Source organism: the organism of the source record quoted next, unplaced genomic scaffold (genome assembly GCF_019419815.1).
Source record: "Pyrus x bretschneideri cultivar Hongxiangsu unplaced genomic scaffold, Pyrus_bretschneideri_v1 Contig4, whole genome shotgun sequence".
NCBI lineage: Eukaryota > Viridiplantae > Streptophyta > Magnoliopsida > Rosales > Rosaceae > Pyrus > Pyrus x bretschneideri.
The window spans coordinates 1,646,069-1,663,319 of record NW_025999723.1 but is presented as its reverse complement, the minus strand read 5'-3'; the positions used below and the strand labels follow the sequence as shown (position 1 = coordinate 1,663,319).

At 37.3% G+C, this 17,251-nt stretch overlaps 1 protein-coding gene and 1 pseudogene across 2 annotated transcripts; one reads left to right on the top strand and one right to left on the bottom strand.

The window, feature by feature from the left end:
- The first annotated feature begins 1,646 nt into the window (after positions 1–1,646).
- Positions 1,647–9,316, top strand: LOC103948055 (annotated as a pseudogene).
- Positions 9,317–9,501: 185 nt separating this feature from the next.
- LOC103948054 (abscisic acid receptor PYL8) lies at positions 9,502–12,112 on the bottom strand. 2 transcript variants are annotated; one of them, XM_048565307.1, is made up of 4 exons: positions 11,906–12,111; positions 11,641–11,817; positions 10,770–10,985; positions 9,502–10,128 (listed from the first exon to the last, which is right to left on the bottom strand). In XM_048565307.1, exons 2-4 carry the CDS (start codon positions 11,809–11,811, stop codon positions 9,910–9,912), a joined length of 606 nt encoding a protein of 201 aa, XP_048421264.1. In that variant the 5' UTR covers positions 11,812–11,817; positions 11,906–12,111; the 3' UTR covers positions 9,502–9,909. The 2 variants fall into 2 exon arrangements, with proteins under 2 accessions (XP_048421264.1, XP_048421263.1); XM_048565306.1 differs by having other exon boundaries at positions 11,641–12,112.
- Between the last annotated feature and the right edge of the window lie 5,139 nt (positions 12,113–17,251).

Below are 17,251 nucleotides of genomic sequence, written 5' to 3'. Positions count from 1 at the left end.
GTAAGGAAAGAAGATATGGCCATCGGCGAAAGCTATATCGATATATATTATATGGAAAGGGTCCTCTTCAAATTTCTTTTTCCTAATCTACCAAGTTCGATGATCCTGACTACTAAAATTTGATCCAACGGCTATAAATAAGGTTTCACTTTAAAAGTTATAATAACTTTAGCCGTTTGATAAAATTTCAATGGTTCAGATCTCTAGACTTAGTGGATTAGGAGGAAGGGATCCGGAAATGATCCATTTTCATATTATATTTATATGTCAGTAAGTTGCCTAGCTATAACAGCTTTATCCCCAAAAGGCTCGTCGTCTTTTAGCCTTTATCAGCATGGAATCCAACAGTATAGTACTTTATCTCAACGCCTTTTTCATCACATGGTATCTCTTACCAATCTCAGTCAAACTTAAAAATTTCGTCCAAAAATTGCACGGGAGGCTTATATGCGTAATAAAAATTGTCATCTTATCTGATCTAAAAATATTTCATGAGTAAATTTGCTCGTGTCTAAGCTTCACGTGAAAATTTTAAATTACTTTCGAACGAAAATTGTATGTTTGGTGAATGACTTTGATCCCCTATGCACGGGTGATCTGCATAATTTGACTTGTTTTAGAATAAAAAGGAGAGGGAGAAATGATAGGGAGCATTTACTAATATAACATGGGTCACAATTCTTGCTCCCTTGTTTCAAATAGGAATTTCAATGTTACGGGTGCATTCTACTTGCATCACCCATGATCTGACTTGTAAGTAGGGTTAGACACGGTTTGATTCAATCCTATTTTTCTTGAAATAAAAGAGTAATTATACAATCGGTTTAGTTCGATTCAATTTTGCATAAGATTGATCATATCCACCGAACCAAACCGCACTAATTCAAGAACATTTGGTTTGATTCGGTTAGTTGAGCTCTATTTGGTCTGATTCACTGGTTTCTGATTTAAATGCTCAACTTTACTTGCATTGCAATCATGACATGAAAGTTATATCCTGTAATGGATCATAGTAATCCATGATAAAGCCTCTTTTTTTTTTTTTTGTTTGACAAACAATAAGAAATCTATGTTAAACTATGGGAGAAAGATTCGAACATGGCCCTTGAGCGTTGACTCATTAATAAACTAGCCCTACATATCATCATATTGTTGCATTTTGCATAAATAGGCACTTCGAAGTCTTGGTACGAATGGTGGTCGTCATTTGAATAGTTCTTCTTCATTATGTTTGGGTCACATGCATGTATTGTACCATCTTCAATAATTCACTGTCCTACTGGAGAAGGGAATTATAACACAAAGGAATATTGTACCGAATGTTTACAAACTTACGTTATGACACTTGAGTAACAATCCAAAATTCTCCATTGAAATTCAAAATCCAAACATTAGCCAACGAGTAACAATCCAAACGTGATGTACCATCTTGTGTTCTGGTCGTATTGAAAAATCTCTCCCAAATACACGCGCCCTCCATGCAGGAAGCCACGTACCACTCCAATTCTGATGAGTTAACAGTTGTTCTCTTGACTCATTCTCCCACTCTCAACCCAGAAAACCAGAAGGAAGAACAAAACTGGAAAGTCCTTTTCATAACTTTATTAGTTCACAATAAACACAGAACATCATTCGTTTTTCTCAGTATATATTGTCGCACAATGGTGAAGCTGGCGTCGGCAAGGGAATTCCGAATGTACGGCCCGCGGCTGAGCCGGAACCGGGCCGAGTACATGAACGCGGGGCTCTACGTGTTTGCCACTGCGGTGCTGCTCGGCGGGTTCGTGGCTCAGCTGTCGAACGAACCCAAGTCAGGCCTAGTCCTGATGCTAATAGCCTTGGCTTTAATTTTGGTGGTGAATTTGCATGATCTGGTGGCACATCTTGCCATGTTCGATTACCGGATGCCATTGATGGAGTTCGATTTGCAGCTCGCCCTCGTCGAGTTTGCTGTCCCGGTGGTTCAGGCTTTGGGAACGGTTCTTTCGTTCCTGGGAATTCTTTTCCTCCTAATTCAGGTATTTGATCACACATTTGAATTGAATAAATGATACTTACGTAAATCATTGTTAGAGAACCCTATTTTCTAGAGGATCCATATGTGTTTCACTAATCGAGATAGTATACAAGATTGTTAATTGATTATTAATTGATGGAATGAAAATTTTACTTCCTTACACAAACCCAACTAATCAATATTGACCATGCCCTTTTCCTCTGTACAAATTCGTGCTTAATACGAACACCTACAAATGAGCCTAGGATAGTGAAAAATTACCATTCGAATGGTGCAATAGACCCTTGGAGTGGACTACACCATTCAATGGGCCAAAATCTACCACTCAATGGGGGCATGATGATCTAATGAGTGCCGTATTTTCAAGTGTTCGTATTGAGTACCTGTTCATCTACAATGGACAGACCCTTAATTATGTTGGATATATCTTGTGCACATTGCAATGTATTCATTTGTTTGTGACTTTGTGAGTGCTACGTATTCATTTGTTTGCGACTTTGTGAGTGCTACGTATTGTCCCAAATTTAGGCGGAGAAAGGATATGGATACTCTAAGCTTGAGAGGCATGCGAAGAACATGCTCATTGCTGGTCCTGTTTTGTGGCTGCTCGGATCGATCCACAATTCATGCCAAATCTACGAGAGGGCAGACGGGCATGTCCAAATACTGCAACAAAGTGTCCACATCCCTTTTCTGATTGGGAGTGTCTTGTTCACAGTTGGTGCAATTCTCAACAGCCGTGAGCAACATGGATTGTTCCTTCATGGCCTACAGCTACTGGTCATTAGTCCTTACTCCTTAACTTTATTAAGTTCGTATAATTGTGATTATCATAAATTGTTTACAAAATTAATTTTATTGGCTAATATGTGCAGGGTAGGAATTGGGTGTGGCTGGGGATGGGAGGAAGCCTTTTCTTCCTGATTGGAGGACTTGCAAATGTGGTGAAGGTGTTCAAGATGCAACAAATGGTTGATGGACTGAGGCTCGAGAAACTTCGGGGAGGCGCGCAGGAGAGGCTTGTTCACGAAAGGGAAGGCCAGGTTCCGCTTATACTCGAAGATCAACGGAGGAGATCATCAGTTCGTCACGATGATGAACATCATTTACATCATGTAGAACCAAATCCAAACGTAGCTGCAGAACCAGCTCCTACTCCTTACAAAGACGTTCTTGTTGGCCCGACAAGTTGAATAAATTAACTTGATTGGTCTTGTGGTTAATTAAATCAAAGCTATATAATATGGTGTGCTGCAACAGCTGAATCAAGACACTATTAGAAAGTCACTAACAACTTATTAAGGGGCAGCCATTTGTACACTCGGAGTGAGTGATATTGTATTATATTTCGCGTTTAAGGAAGAACAAAAGGGATTTTGAGAAGCATAAGTTGCCTGCATACAAGGAAACGGTGTCCGGAAGCCACAGCTGCGAGTAAAACTCAAATGTCATAATATACGTTGTTTTGTATTATGTGATTTTTAGCCGTTAGATTTTAAGTCAAAGATGCAATGATCAAGATCTAATAATTAAAATTCTCAGAGTATAAGATATTCTAAAAACACTATAGAATTTTCGATATGAATGACTCAAATTTATTCATGTTTAATTACTTGCCATAAAAAGAAACGGGATACGAAGGATTAGGTATGGGTGAACAACCTTGCATCACAATCAAAACGGTTCGATTTAGGTCATAAACTAATAATATGATTCATAATTTTCTAGAATACTCTACAACGTCTTTTTAATTTCATTTATTCACACGCACGTAATATGTCTGCATTACATTATAGCAAGCAATTAAGAAAATATCATATATTTGCACGTGTCCTAGGACTCCGCTTGTTTAATAATACTTGGAGATAAAGCCCTTTCATATCATCAAAAGTGTTTCGTACTTGAAAATACTTTCGAAAGTAGCATTAGTGTTTTTAAGGAATACTTTTTGAAAGAAGCACTTGTGTTTTTTAAGAAATAAATATGATTTTATTTAAAATTTCGACGGGGTTTAAATAGTATAGACACTTTCTAGAAATGAAAAAACATTACCAAATGGGTTCGAAAATATTATTTTCGTTTATTGAAATGGGCTCGAAGCCCATTTTCATTTTTTCGACTCTCAATCTTCGAGGTTATATATCGACATTTCAATTTCTGCATATATCTTTCTTCCCCTGAAAACATAAACTTTGCTGTACTAATTTAAGCAGGTGGAAGAACCCTAATTTTGCTGACAATCCATCGAGGTTCTAGTTCCTGTTGCATTCTTCAGGTACCCAATTTCCCTCCTTTAATCCTTTCGATTGTTCGCAATTTCCATCTGTTAGTTTTGCTTCATTCGTCTCAAATTTTGCTGTTGCGTTTTTTTATTTTTCCCTCGCTACTCGCATGTATTTGCTATTGCTAGCTTAATTAGGATATTAGAATTATCATTTGCATTTTTTTTTTTGCATGTTTAATGGTTTGGATATATTGTGAATTGTTATAAACTAGGTAGAATTTTGAGGACATTGATGTTTTTCTCGTCCTGAAAATTTCGTTAATTTGATTTGCATATGCATTTACAAACGTTCACAATCAAATATACGCATTATTACATGCATAGTTACTGCCCATATGCATATATGTACATGTACGGATAGCTACCTAGCCTTTTAAAACATTCCAAATAATTGCCTGATGTTTTAAAAATTGGACATCTGTTAGGTCACCAGCGATAAGTGATGACGTGGACAAATATTGAAATGGGTTTTCACTCCCATGTCATTTATGGAGCTCTGAATATCCAAATCGGCCCCTTTACCCGATCAAATTAAGGGTTTAACTTGACTAAAGGAGTCGATTTGGGGAATCTAGAGCTCCATGACGTGAGAGTGAAATCATGTTTCGGTGTTTGTCCATGTCATCACTTAAGCTTGTGATGTAATCACTTAACGTTGGTGAGCTAATAGATGTCCAATTTGCAAAATGTTAGGTGGCATGAAGTGTTGTTTTTCGTTGTGTGTAGTTAAGATGAAGAGTAATGAGTTCATTTTCTTGTGACGGAGAATCTAATTGTGAAATGCGCCTGCGTGTGGTGGTCAGAAGGACTGATTATTTATCTGGTGTTGTTTTGTAGGTGACGGGTTGGTATACAGAATGGCTTCTGTGTCCAGTCAGCCACAGTTCCGGTACACTCAGCCACCATCTAAGGTGCTTCATTTGAGGAACTTGCCTTGGGAGTGTACAGAGGAGGAACTGATAGAACTGGGAAAGCCATTTGGTAAAGTTGTCAACACAAAGTGCAATGTTGGAGCAAACCGTAATCAGGCATTTATTGAATTTGTGAGTGTAATTTCAGTTTTTGGTTGTAGATCATTGTGCTTTTAATATAAGTTTGACTGATTAACATTTTCCTTTAATATTTCATGAACTTTTTAGGCAGATTTAAATCAAGCCATTGCGATGATATCATATTATGCATCATCTTCAGAACCCGCTCAAGTAAGGGGGAAAACTGTTTACCTACAGTACTCCAATAGGCAAGAAATAGTGAACAACAAAACAGCCGCAGATGTTGCAGGAAATGTACTGTTGGTAACAATTGAAGGTGCGGATGCACGCCTTGTCAGCATAGATATTTTACACCTGGTAAGCAATTTTGCCTGCTTCCATGTTATGGTTAAACAGGTAAACATTTCAGTACAAATATGTTGGCATTAAGGTATTGTGTTTGGGTTGTAAATCCTCTTGTTCTGGGGTGCTTTTGTTTGACATGAATGTGAATGGATCAGCAGGCCCATTTCAAGAGAAAATCTTCAATGGCAGCTTAGTGCATCGGGAGAAAGAGCACATGAGTGTTTGTCTCCTTTCTCCTTCTCTTAACACTGCCTCTTTCTTCCCTACTCTTCCTCCTCATGATCCTAATCCTACCACTCTAATAGCGTGGAATGCTTTCATTTCTTCTCTTGTGCACTGTGCATATCCCCCTTTTTTTTATTTATACATGCTCCTTTTGTAGAATTTGTTTCTTTTGCTTTGTTTCGTCAGCATGATTGTCTCACACTTTTATGTTATAGTATGTCTCAAATGTTTAATTGCACCCCAAGTGTAAATTTAGGAGCATGTTATACAAAAACTGGCTATATGCCTTAACGACGTCAATTAAAAGGTTAATGACATCGCTCTTCTTCTCCTTAACCAAACTGGAATTTCGTGGCCCCATAGTTCTGTAGACCATTCCTAAGTTACAAAGTTCTGTTATATTTTGTAGATAGGATAATGATTTTCAAATATGTTAGTTGAAAGATTAAGAATACTCCCTAAAAATAAAATTAATGTCGCTTTTGTTTTTTAGTAGGCTATCAAAGAAGTTTTGCCTATAAAGAAAAGAATAATAATTGTAAGCTTTTTAAAGTTGGGAGAAAAAAAATTTGCTTACCACATTATGAATAAGTTTCTAATCATCTTATTTTTTCACCCCCAATTGGAAGTGTTCATTGAATATTTTAGGAATATTTTTCATCAATTTATTTTGATTTCTATAATTTTATTGAGCGGGAATACATCACATTAAACACGATACAATTGTGGGGCGCCCTGGTGTTAGTTGAATTCATATTAAAAGATTTAGTTAATATATTATCCTTTAGTTTCCTGTATCTTTTCTGTTATTTTGTTGCTTTCATTTTTTATGGTTCATATGTTAAGCTGTTTTTGAAGATAGTATAATCTGTTTCTTAGATGTTTTACAGTACCTTGAAAATGAAATGTGTGTTATTTATTAATTGACGATAATTTTTCAAGGGCTTATCCCTGAAAGTTTGTTTTAAAGTGTATTTCCCTATATATATTTTTCTGAATATTATTCTAGTGATGCAGGTATTTTCAGCTTTTGGGTTTGTGCACAAGATAACTACATTTGAGAAGACTGCGGGATTCCAGGTCTATACGAGTTAATTTTCTTTTAAATTTCTAACCGGCTTCCCATTTCCCTCTCTATCTATCTCATTTTGTATTCTTCTTTTCAGGCGCTGGTGCAATTTTCAGATGCAGAAACTGCCACTTCTGCCAAAACTGCACTGGATTCAAGAATCATCCCTAGGTGACAGTTGTGTTAGTTGTTTTACGTGGTATCAAGTATGAGATTCTAAAATGGTTCACACGTATATGATCTAGTTACCTGTTGGCTATTAGACACCCTGTAGGGCACAACTGTTATGTCGGAAAACAGATTTTTGAACTTTTGGGCGTGTTCTAGTGCTATAATCTCTATTAGTTGGTTGTCATAAATGTTGCTTTTAGATGATATTCGGCGATAATGGCTCATTTCTGCCTGTATTCTTTCTAATTTGTGTTGGCCATGTTTCATTTGGTACAGGTATCTGCTCCCCGAGTATGTGGGACCATGTACTCTCAGGATAACATATTCTGGGCACACTGATTTGAGTGTGAAATTTCAAAGTCACCGAAGCAGGTATTCACGTTTGTCTTTTGTTTTTCCTGTTACTTGGAAATAATACCTAATTTTATGTTGCACCCTCCTACATTGTTTCCTTTTCTTGTAATTATTTATAAAATAATAAATGTTTTCTATTATTTGGACTGTCTTTATCTCATGTTGGTGGCCACTTTTCTCACTTTAACCGTTTTTCTGATTCAGGGACTACACTAATCCTACCCTTCCGGTTGCTCCATCAGCCATAGATGGAAGTGGTCAGGTAATGCATTGATAGGGGGAAAATTTCTTATTAGATTATATCATGAGGCAGGCATACATTTCTGTACGAAGGCCCTTATTCATAGAGTATCCATTTCGCAACCTTGGCATGCATGTCACATAAAAAAGTTTTATATATTTACGAGGCGTTTTTGGTACATATTTATAAATTGAGGAAAGGAAGAATTAAATTCGACTGCTGGTGCTTCTTTCTAGGAAATACTTGAGACTAGTTCAAAATTGTGGTGTAAACTTGTATCTTGGGGCATGTTATATCGTACCGCTATTAATAGAGTTCACTGTTTAATCAATACAGCCAATTGTGGGATTAGATGGGAAAAAGCTAGAATCGGAGAGTAATGTGCTTCTTGCATCCATCGAAAACATGCAGTATGCTGTCACCTTGGACGTTTTACACATGGTATATCAGATTAATTTATAAATATGATTTTATTTTTTAACCATGTGGATTCAGTCAGAAACTGATATTTTCCTTTTCCTGCCACTAGGTCTTTTGTGCTTTCGGGCCTATTCAAAAGATCGCCATGTTTGATAAGAACGGAGGGGTTCAGGCTTTGATTCAGTATCCAGGTACCTTTCTACTTACTCTCTTTCATGGTTTTCAAAACTGGAAAGTAAGGGTTTGGTCTGACCTGATTAATTGGGAACCAGCCAGCTGACATGTCTATGGTTGAACCTAAGCCTTACGGAGTTTGATTCTTGAACCTAGGGCTTACTGACTTTGATTGAACCACCTTAGCCTTGCTGGTTGAATGTTATTTTGTTATTACCGTTGTACACGGGTGCTGCTTTTTACAATTCCTGTTGAAGTAACTGCTAATTTTACACGGTGCTAATTGTGTTATGGCTTTCAGATGTTCAGACAGCTGTTGTTGCCAAGGAAGCCTTAGAAGGGCATTGCATTTACGATGGAGGGTTTTGCAAGCTCCACATCTCATATTCACGCCATACCGATCTTAGCATAAAGGTAACCTAAATATACATACTCCCTCAAGTTCTCTCCTGGACTAGTCATTTGCCCTTCTCTTTGGTGTTCATATTTGTTTTTAAACCTCGCCATGAGATCGGCGGACAAGCTGCGCCTAATGTTCTGCGCCTACCATGCTGATTACAGGTGAACAATGACCGGAGCAGAGACTATACGATCCCTACCATTCCAATTGTGACCGCACAACCGTCAATTCTAGGACAACAGCCAGTTCATCAGATGAGTCCCGCGGTGCCTCCATACAACGGGGCTCAATATGCTCCAACTGATCAGGCTGTCATGCCTCAGCCTTCTGCAGGGTGGGGACCAACCGTTCCGGCAGTTCCTCCGTCCATGCCCATTCAGATGCATAATCAACCGTACATGCCACCGGGAACTATGCCTGTATCTTCTACTCAAATGGGCCCTGTGATGATGCAGAGCGGTCCGCCGCCTCCGCCCTACCACCGTGGTCATGTGCAATGACGTGACTCTTAAGGAAATTCGCTGTTAAGTCTAGTAGAAATTACATTTCCCAGTTGAAGTTGTTCTCAATTGGAAAAAGATCCATAACCAGATTTCAATTTATCTTGATTATTCGTTTTCGGTTTTTCGAGTTTGTCTTGGTTTTTTCATGTTTCATACGATCATAACACAATTTTCTGGGTGGTGGTTTTTCAAACATAAACGTAAGCATATTCGGGAGGAATTGTTCTGATTCCGACAAGCTGCTGCTGCCACCGCCGCAATGGTTTCCACCTTCGTACCATTGTTAGAGAAGAGAAGCAAGAGAGGTTAAGAAAAGCAAGAAGCAGAAGCTGAAAGCATCCAAAAGCAGTGTACAGACAGACGCCGTCTCTCGGCACATGTATACACGATCAAAATCGCATCACCGAAACAGAACCCGTAAATTCACACACAACCTAGTCCCTTTCTTTCTTCCTGTACTTTTCATTCGCGAAAGGGTTACAGAAACCTTTACCACAGCTGCGGTTCTTACGATCCTACAAACAGGAAGTTTTAACAATTTAATTTTCTACCAACGGAAAACAAGGCAAGCAAAAATATGAGCGCGTTTTGTGTGTGTGAAATGGAAGTGTACAACTGCCTGTCCGTCTCCCAAACCTCCGAGTTACGAAAGCCTCGGAAGCTTCATCCATGGCAGTCTCTCCCGCCTCCACCATGTGTTATCGGTTCCAATTTTCAGAGCCGATCAATTGGCTCAGTTCGGTCCTGTACCGCAAGTCGCTCTGAGACGTCTGAAAGTGATTTGAGATTGCACTGGATCAAGGCTTCGACAAAGTAGCAGGTTTCATCCTTGGTGTTCCCTTCAGGAATGTCAACTACAAATGACTCGATCACCAGAGTCCCCGGTCTTCCGTCAATGATCTCTGGATGGAGGGAGATGATTGAAGAGTAGTTCTGAGGAAAAAATAATAAGAACAAGTTAAGTATACACAGGCTGGTTGCATAATAGCAGAACAAACGGATCCACCAAAAAAACAAGGGCTCCACATTTTTCGTTCACAAGATCCACTCACTGATCCAGAAATTATATGAGGATCAGTTTTCGGTTCAGAGGCTTGTATACAGGCCTACTGTAGTCAACAGGGCAGCGCCCCGTTGCTGCTTAGTGCAGATAGCATGAGAGTTTTATGGTTAACCCTAAGGATTGATATATGTGTAATTGTTCGTATATATTTCACATTATCAGTCAGATTCAAGTCAATAAGATCATCCAAATTCAACCATATATATGCCATGAAGTACCAATATTAAACTTAGAGACCGATGCCATCAACACCGTAAATTTAAATTTTAAGCAGCCAAAGCTGAAACCTGTTTCAGGAAATCTTTTACTGTTTCCATTAAATTTTGATGTGATCAAGTTCAATGGGCCCAAAAACTTCAGACTAATATGCAAAGACTCCGGTGAACACAGAACTTCATATCAAAATCTTGTGAACTAGTTAACCTTTTAGCTTGTATGCTGAGAAATGTGCAACGAAATAAAAGGAAAAGAGAAGTATGTGCTGAATTATAAAAGGAAAGGGTCTTCATACCCTAAGTCTGTGATCCCCACCAATTATTTTAATGCTAAGAATATGCTCGTCATCGTCAAGAAGTTCCAATCTTTCAGTACTTGTAGTGGCAGGAAGCCCAGACTTAACATCAACTTCTCTGAGACTTCCAATCTCAAGGTTCCCCTGCACCACACACCTGCTGACGAATGGCTTATACTTTTGCGGTTGATCAAATCGTCTAACCAACGACCAAACCTGAAGAGAAACAAAACAATTCACATTACTAAAAAGGGATAACTGTTCATACTCATTGAGAATCTCTCTCAAACACACCTTAATCTTCCATTTTGTTGGAAACAAGGAATAAGAAACAATCGAACATTTAAAAAAAAAGCCGTAATTACATTTCTGAGCTATCGAACAATTGAACAAAAAACAATCCCAGAAAAGCAATCAAAATTTCCTTTCTTTTTTCTATTTCTCCCCAATTTTCTTAACAACTACACACGCAGAGACACCGTGAGTAAAGAGCTACAATGATCTAATCGATCAACACACCACATCAATGTAGGCAAAAACATTAAGGAATCCAATACAAACTCCACAGATTAAAGCTCAGATGCTCTCCAGAAATGCGATCACACATGTCCTAAGGAAAACGAACAAAACTTTATAGAGCAAAAACAATCCGAAATGTCGAATCCCGGTAACCCCATTTTCACAAACTGATGCCACAACTCCTACATTAAACTCCAAATCCAATAGTAACATGAACACCCACCTACCTATTTGTGACATGCATGATATTTACATCTCCAATAGACAAATCCCAGATCAAAACTAATCAAATACACACACACACACACACACACACACACACATACAGAGAGAGAGAGAGAGAGAGATGTACAAGATGGACAGGGGCTTTGATGTGCCGGACGAGAGTAGATGTACACTGACGGTCGTTAAGGTCGTGCCTGTGGTGCCTCCGAATGTAGTCGCTCACTATCCCGCCAAACCCCCCTCCTCCTCCGCCGCCTCCTCCGCCCCCTCCGCCTCCATTCTTATTCCCATTCATCATCTTCCTCTAAACCAATCAAACACTTTCGATTAAAACCAACAAAAATAAATCACCTTTCTCAATAAACCAACCAACCAAACATTCACAAACTCACCTACGCAAACGCAGCCTTATCTTCCACCTTTCCGTCTACAAAACCAATACCGATTGAGAGAAAGAGAGAGAGAGAGAGAGTCAACCCGGTTCGACTCGGTGGGACTCGGTGGGACTCGGTCAAAGACTGGGAGTGTGAAGGGAAGAAGTTAGGTAGCTGGTGAAAGAGAAGGGTAAGAGAGTCACCGCCATAGATAAACAAGAAGCGCCTCAGGCCTCCCTATCATCCTCATAACCAATCCCACCCCTTTTTAATAAATCAATACCGGAGTTTTAATGAAAAGTATATGGTACTATTTATTTTAACGAAAATTTATATTTTTACATTCAAAAGCTAATTCTAGTATTATTCACTTTACCTTTTATTTTGTTCTTATCGTTAAAACTTAAAGTTTTCAAGTCTTTTTCATTAATTTTTCTTACTTTAAAACCCCCAACCAAAAAAAATAATTTCCAATTTTAATTAATTAAAATAAATTTGCAATTACTTTTGTCTGTTAATGCAATTTGCATTAGATTATACTTTTCTTGTCTTGCAAGGAAAATTTTTAGGTGTTCCGGGTACACCAAAAAATTTTGGTGTACCCACACTCATTAAAATTTGATTTTATTATTTTATTGAAAAAAAAGTGAGGGTAGGGTCCACCATTATGAGTGAGGGTACACCAAAATTTTTTGGTGTACCCGGAACACCCAAAAATTTCTCGTCTTGCAAATGCCCTCTCTTTTCGGGGGTATGATTATTTCCCTTTTTATTCTCATCCCGCTATCCCTTCTTTTTACATATTATTTTTTATCTTATTATTTCTATAAAAAAAATTAATATAAGATGTCATCACTTCTTTTTGATGGTAACTGTGAACATGCCATCACTTCTTGTCTGGTTTTGAGGATTTTGTTTTTCTTTGACTTAATTGTCCTTCAAGGTTGCTTCATTTACGCTTACGATCTACTTAGACTCTTGCGTAAGGGTTTGGGTATGGCAACTTGACCAACTAGATGGTTTAACTTATGAGCTTTTTCGGATTTGGATACTATCCAGCCCCGGATGGACACAACTCATCCTGTAAATGGTTTGACTCCCCATCTCTGGTGAGTGCGGCCTTCAACTGGGTCAAGTTCCTCTTACTAAGGTTTATCTCCTCACGATGTTATATTGGTTCTAAATACATATAGCTGATCACGTATTATTATGTGTTTAATTTCCTCGTGTGACAATACTTAATTGACTTAATGATAACATCTTAAATGTAGGTTAAGTCATTCTCTAATTGTTGCGGTTTTTGTCGCTAATTGATGAAGCAATCTTTAAGAGAATTCCGCTATTGAGCTTATGTCGTTAGTTATTGTCCTAATACCAATTAGTTATTAATCTAGTTATATACTTCTCTTACCAGTACTGAGAGAGGCTCTAGATCCATTTTCTCTCACCCGTCTGATTATAAGAGGTATTGTCCGAAAACTCCCAAACTCAATTTGAGACGTGCTTCACAGGCCACCGTAATTTGTAGACCATGCCAAGGGCACAATAGTATTTTACAAAAACTCCCAATTCAATTTATCTTAAGCTACATGAACTATTTAATTTGATAATTAATTAAAGGTCATTTACTTGTTTATTTCTTACAATAAATAATGTATATTGTTTAGTTTACGTTCTGGTGCTCTATGTCCTAAATAGTCAGGGTCACATGGCCTTCAATGAATGATGGATAACAGCTAATGGTCCTATGTACTAAACCATATATTTTATATTGTAATCCAACCAAGACCATTAATCTGAAATTTAATAAACAACGCAATGTTCATTGCACTTACAAAAGAACCGAATAATACATTAGAAAATTTTGAATGCATAAACGTTTTCAATTACTTGAACTACAAATTCGTTAATTTATCGGATATAAACGTTACTGCACCTACAAAATGAGTTAACATTGACTTCGAAATAATATTATTTTCGTTTTGTTTTCTTGAGTAATTGAAACTCAACTAAAGACTTGAAAGTCAAGGCACCCTTAAGAGTAGTATTAACTCTTAATTTTTTTTCCAAGTAGTATTAACTCTTTATTACTTGCATAAGTTTTTTGAGAAATGCTAAGGATATTCTCTTAAAAGTTGAACTTTTTAAGCACTTTTTGTCGCCTCACAATTTTACGTCAATTATGTGCCAACATTATAAAATATTGTGACAAAAACATGAGGTGACAGAGAATCCATGAAGAGTCCCATTTTGAAAAAGTCTCTTACAATTTCTCAAGTTTTGTTTAATTGGTTATTTCTTTATTATTTGAGAAATGCTAAGCGGTCTCTTTCAAAAATGGAACTCTCTACGGACTCTCTAACACTTTATAATTTAACGTAAATTTCCTTACTAACATTATAATGTAAAAAACAAAAGGCTGCAGAGAATTCATAAAGAGTTTGACTTCCATGAGAATCCCCTTAACATTTTTCTTGTTACATTTATCTTTATGTCTCGAATCTTGTCTATTATCGTTATTTGTTGATAAATGAGATGGGTCTTGCAGGCTCGAAGGCAGTCGTCCAATTCTGATTAGCATATGCTCAGCCAATGACTTCGTGCCCCTCCTTAACTTTTGAAACCTTCTCCGTCGTTGACTCCTTGCTCCGGCTTGGGGTCGGCGGCAACCCAATGCCCATCCCTCCTTGCCCTCCTCCCTTTTCCCCTTTCTTCTACCCTCTGATTCCTCCTTTTCTCCCTTTTTTTTCACCCTCCTCTGTCTTCCATTTTCTTCAACCTTCTATCACCTTCATATCTTCCCTTCTTTCCCTCCGTTTTCCCCTTACCTCCCCATTCCCCCATCCTTGCTCTACTTCATCCAGTTTTTCTCTTCTCCAAACCACCATGGTTGGTGATTTGGATTTACTTTTTATGCATTTAGCTTTCAGCTTTTTTCTCTCAGAGTATTTTGTATCTCATGTCACTCTGAGCTTGGTCTCAGTTGTCCCTGGGTTTATCTTAGATCTGACTTCTATACCTTGCTCCTCTCCAAATATCTCTCCTCAATGTGAATTTACAACCATCTACCCTTACTGCTCGTTTCATTAGGTGTCTCTTCCTAGGCTATCCTTTGGAGGTGCACTTTGGTGACTCGTAGCATTTAAAGTGCATTTTGCACTATTTAGTAGGATTATGGGAGCGCTCTCAACGCGGGTAGCTTGCCTACCCCTATTTTCGGTTCATCCATTAGGTTCTTCGGCCTCTCTTCTAGGTGATGGTGATGGATCTACGGTGGCGGTGGTGCTGTTTTGGTGGAGGTGGCTGCTTTACATTTTCATGTCTAGGCTTTTCTGGGTTTTCTTGTATGGAGTTGAGCTTTTGCTTGGCTTCTCTGGACTCTCTTTTTGAGATGTCCTTACCTTGTACTAGATTTCTCTCTTAATGAAATTTATTTTTATTGACTAAAAAAAAATAAAAAAAAACTAATGAAAAAGGCTTGAAAACTTTGAATTTTAACCATAAGGATAAAATAAAGGGTAAATGAATAGCACTAAGATTGACTTTTTAGTGTAAAAATATGATTTTTCATTAAAATAAATAGTACCAGGAATTTTTTGTTAAAATTCCTTAAAAAAAATTTCGATTGGCATAAATGCACGTGGGGATTCAAAGCACGCGCAGCCTTAGGTCTCTGGCTGGAAACGGCAAAGCGCGAAGGAAGAGCATGTCTCAAACAAGATTCGAGAGTGCAGAACACGCGCTAGAAAAATAGCGTGGGGTTGTGTAGAGGGGAGAAGGTCAGCTGCTGCATCCCCTGCACGTGCACGTGAGGATAAAAAAATGCCGGGTCATGGGTTGTAATTTAATTGAAGAAATTAAGATGGGTCATGGATCAGACCAGAAAAATTAAATATGAGTCATGGGTTGTGCATGAAGTGAAGAACCATTAAATTTAGAAAAACTTTAATGAAAAATTTTCGATATTGTTTACTTTAACAAAAAAAATCATATTTTTACACTAAAAAGTCAATTCTAGTACTATTCACTTTACCTTTTATTTTGTCCTTATCGTTAAAACTCAAAATTTTCAAATCATTTTCATTAGTTTTTCATTAAATTTAATTGTAATAAATTTGACTGTCTGGATTTTTTAGGCTTTTTGTGCACATTTAAGTTACACATCTAAATTAGAATCGTTAAATCCTGTTTGGTTAAATTGTTTAACGATTTTTGTTCATTTGTGTAATTTTTTTTTTTTTTTAAAGCCGGACAACTGATGGCAAGTCACAGTTATCCAACCCTAACAGGGGCTTGGAAGACTCACAGAGACATTTCAATCTTCCCCTGATCTCATTCAAGTAGACTTACTAACTTGAAACTTCAAACCCGGAACCTTCTTGTTTTTTGTATTTGTGTAATATTAAATATGCAATTTTGGTGTGCACTAGATAAAATTCACTTGATTCTTGGGTTTATACCATTGTGGCTTATATCTTTGTATTCCACCAACCATTGTCGGTAGAAACTAAAACGACCTCATCTGACCTTTTTGAAATTAAGTTCACTCTTATTTGATCTTAATTAATTTTTCTTAAGAAAATGACATGACATAAAATGGTAAACCAATCAACCAAAACGTATACATGCAAGAGCATTAAGTAGCATTTGATTTAGGTGTAGATGTCAAATTCAGCTCATAGAGACAAGACACCGAATTGTGTCTTGTGGTGATTTTGATGCCTGACAGCTATTTCGCTACCTTCATTGTAATGAGGAAAAACTTGCATGAAATAAGAACGTGAATTTATTTTTTTAGATTTATTATTATTAAAGGAATAGGGAAGGATTCAAAACTATTAAAATAAGTTAGAGAAAGGGAAAGTTTCGAACTCGAGATAAATGGGTAAAAACCTAACATCCTGTCCACTAGAATTTTGGACCAGACTATTATTATTAAGAACGTCAACTGTATGATAGTGCTCCAAACTATTCATGTGTCTATATTGTAAATGTTAAAATGTTAAAAGAGATCATTTTTTCGAACCATATATAGTACAACTATGATGCGATGTGACACCATTATTGCGATGGTGCAACTACATTGCAACTCAATTTTTAATGGCCTAAAGAAGAAATTCAACCTTTAACAGCCAAATATGGTCTAAAAAGATGATTGAGACCTTATCAGCTTTTATGGAAAAATTAATATCCGGTTCCCAGTTTTTAATGTTCATTGATTGAGACCTTATCAGTTTTTAGATCTCACATCCTTACTAAATTCCTAATTAATTTTCAATTCAAAACACAAAATATAAAAAAAATAAAATTAGAATAAGTTTATACCCATTATTTTTTTTTATAAAATATTTCAAAGTTTTAATC

Bases quoted from the DNA above. Each gene is read 5' to 3' on its own strand.
- LOC103948054 (XM_048565306.1), bottom strand. From the start codon at position 11,811: ATGATGAATGGGAATAAGAATGGAGGCGGAGGGGGCGGAGGAGGCGGC. The intron at 10,986-11,640 runs GTACATCTCTCT...GTTTCTCTTCAG, and splicing joins TCAAAGCCCCTGTCCATCTT to GTTTGGTCGTTGGTTAGACG. The intron at 10,129-10,769 runs GTATGAAGACCC...TTTTTTCCTCAG, and splicing joins GTGGGGATCACAGACTTAGG to AACTACTCTTCAATCATCTC.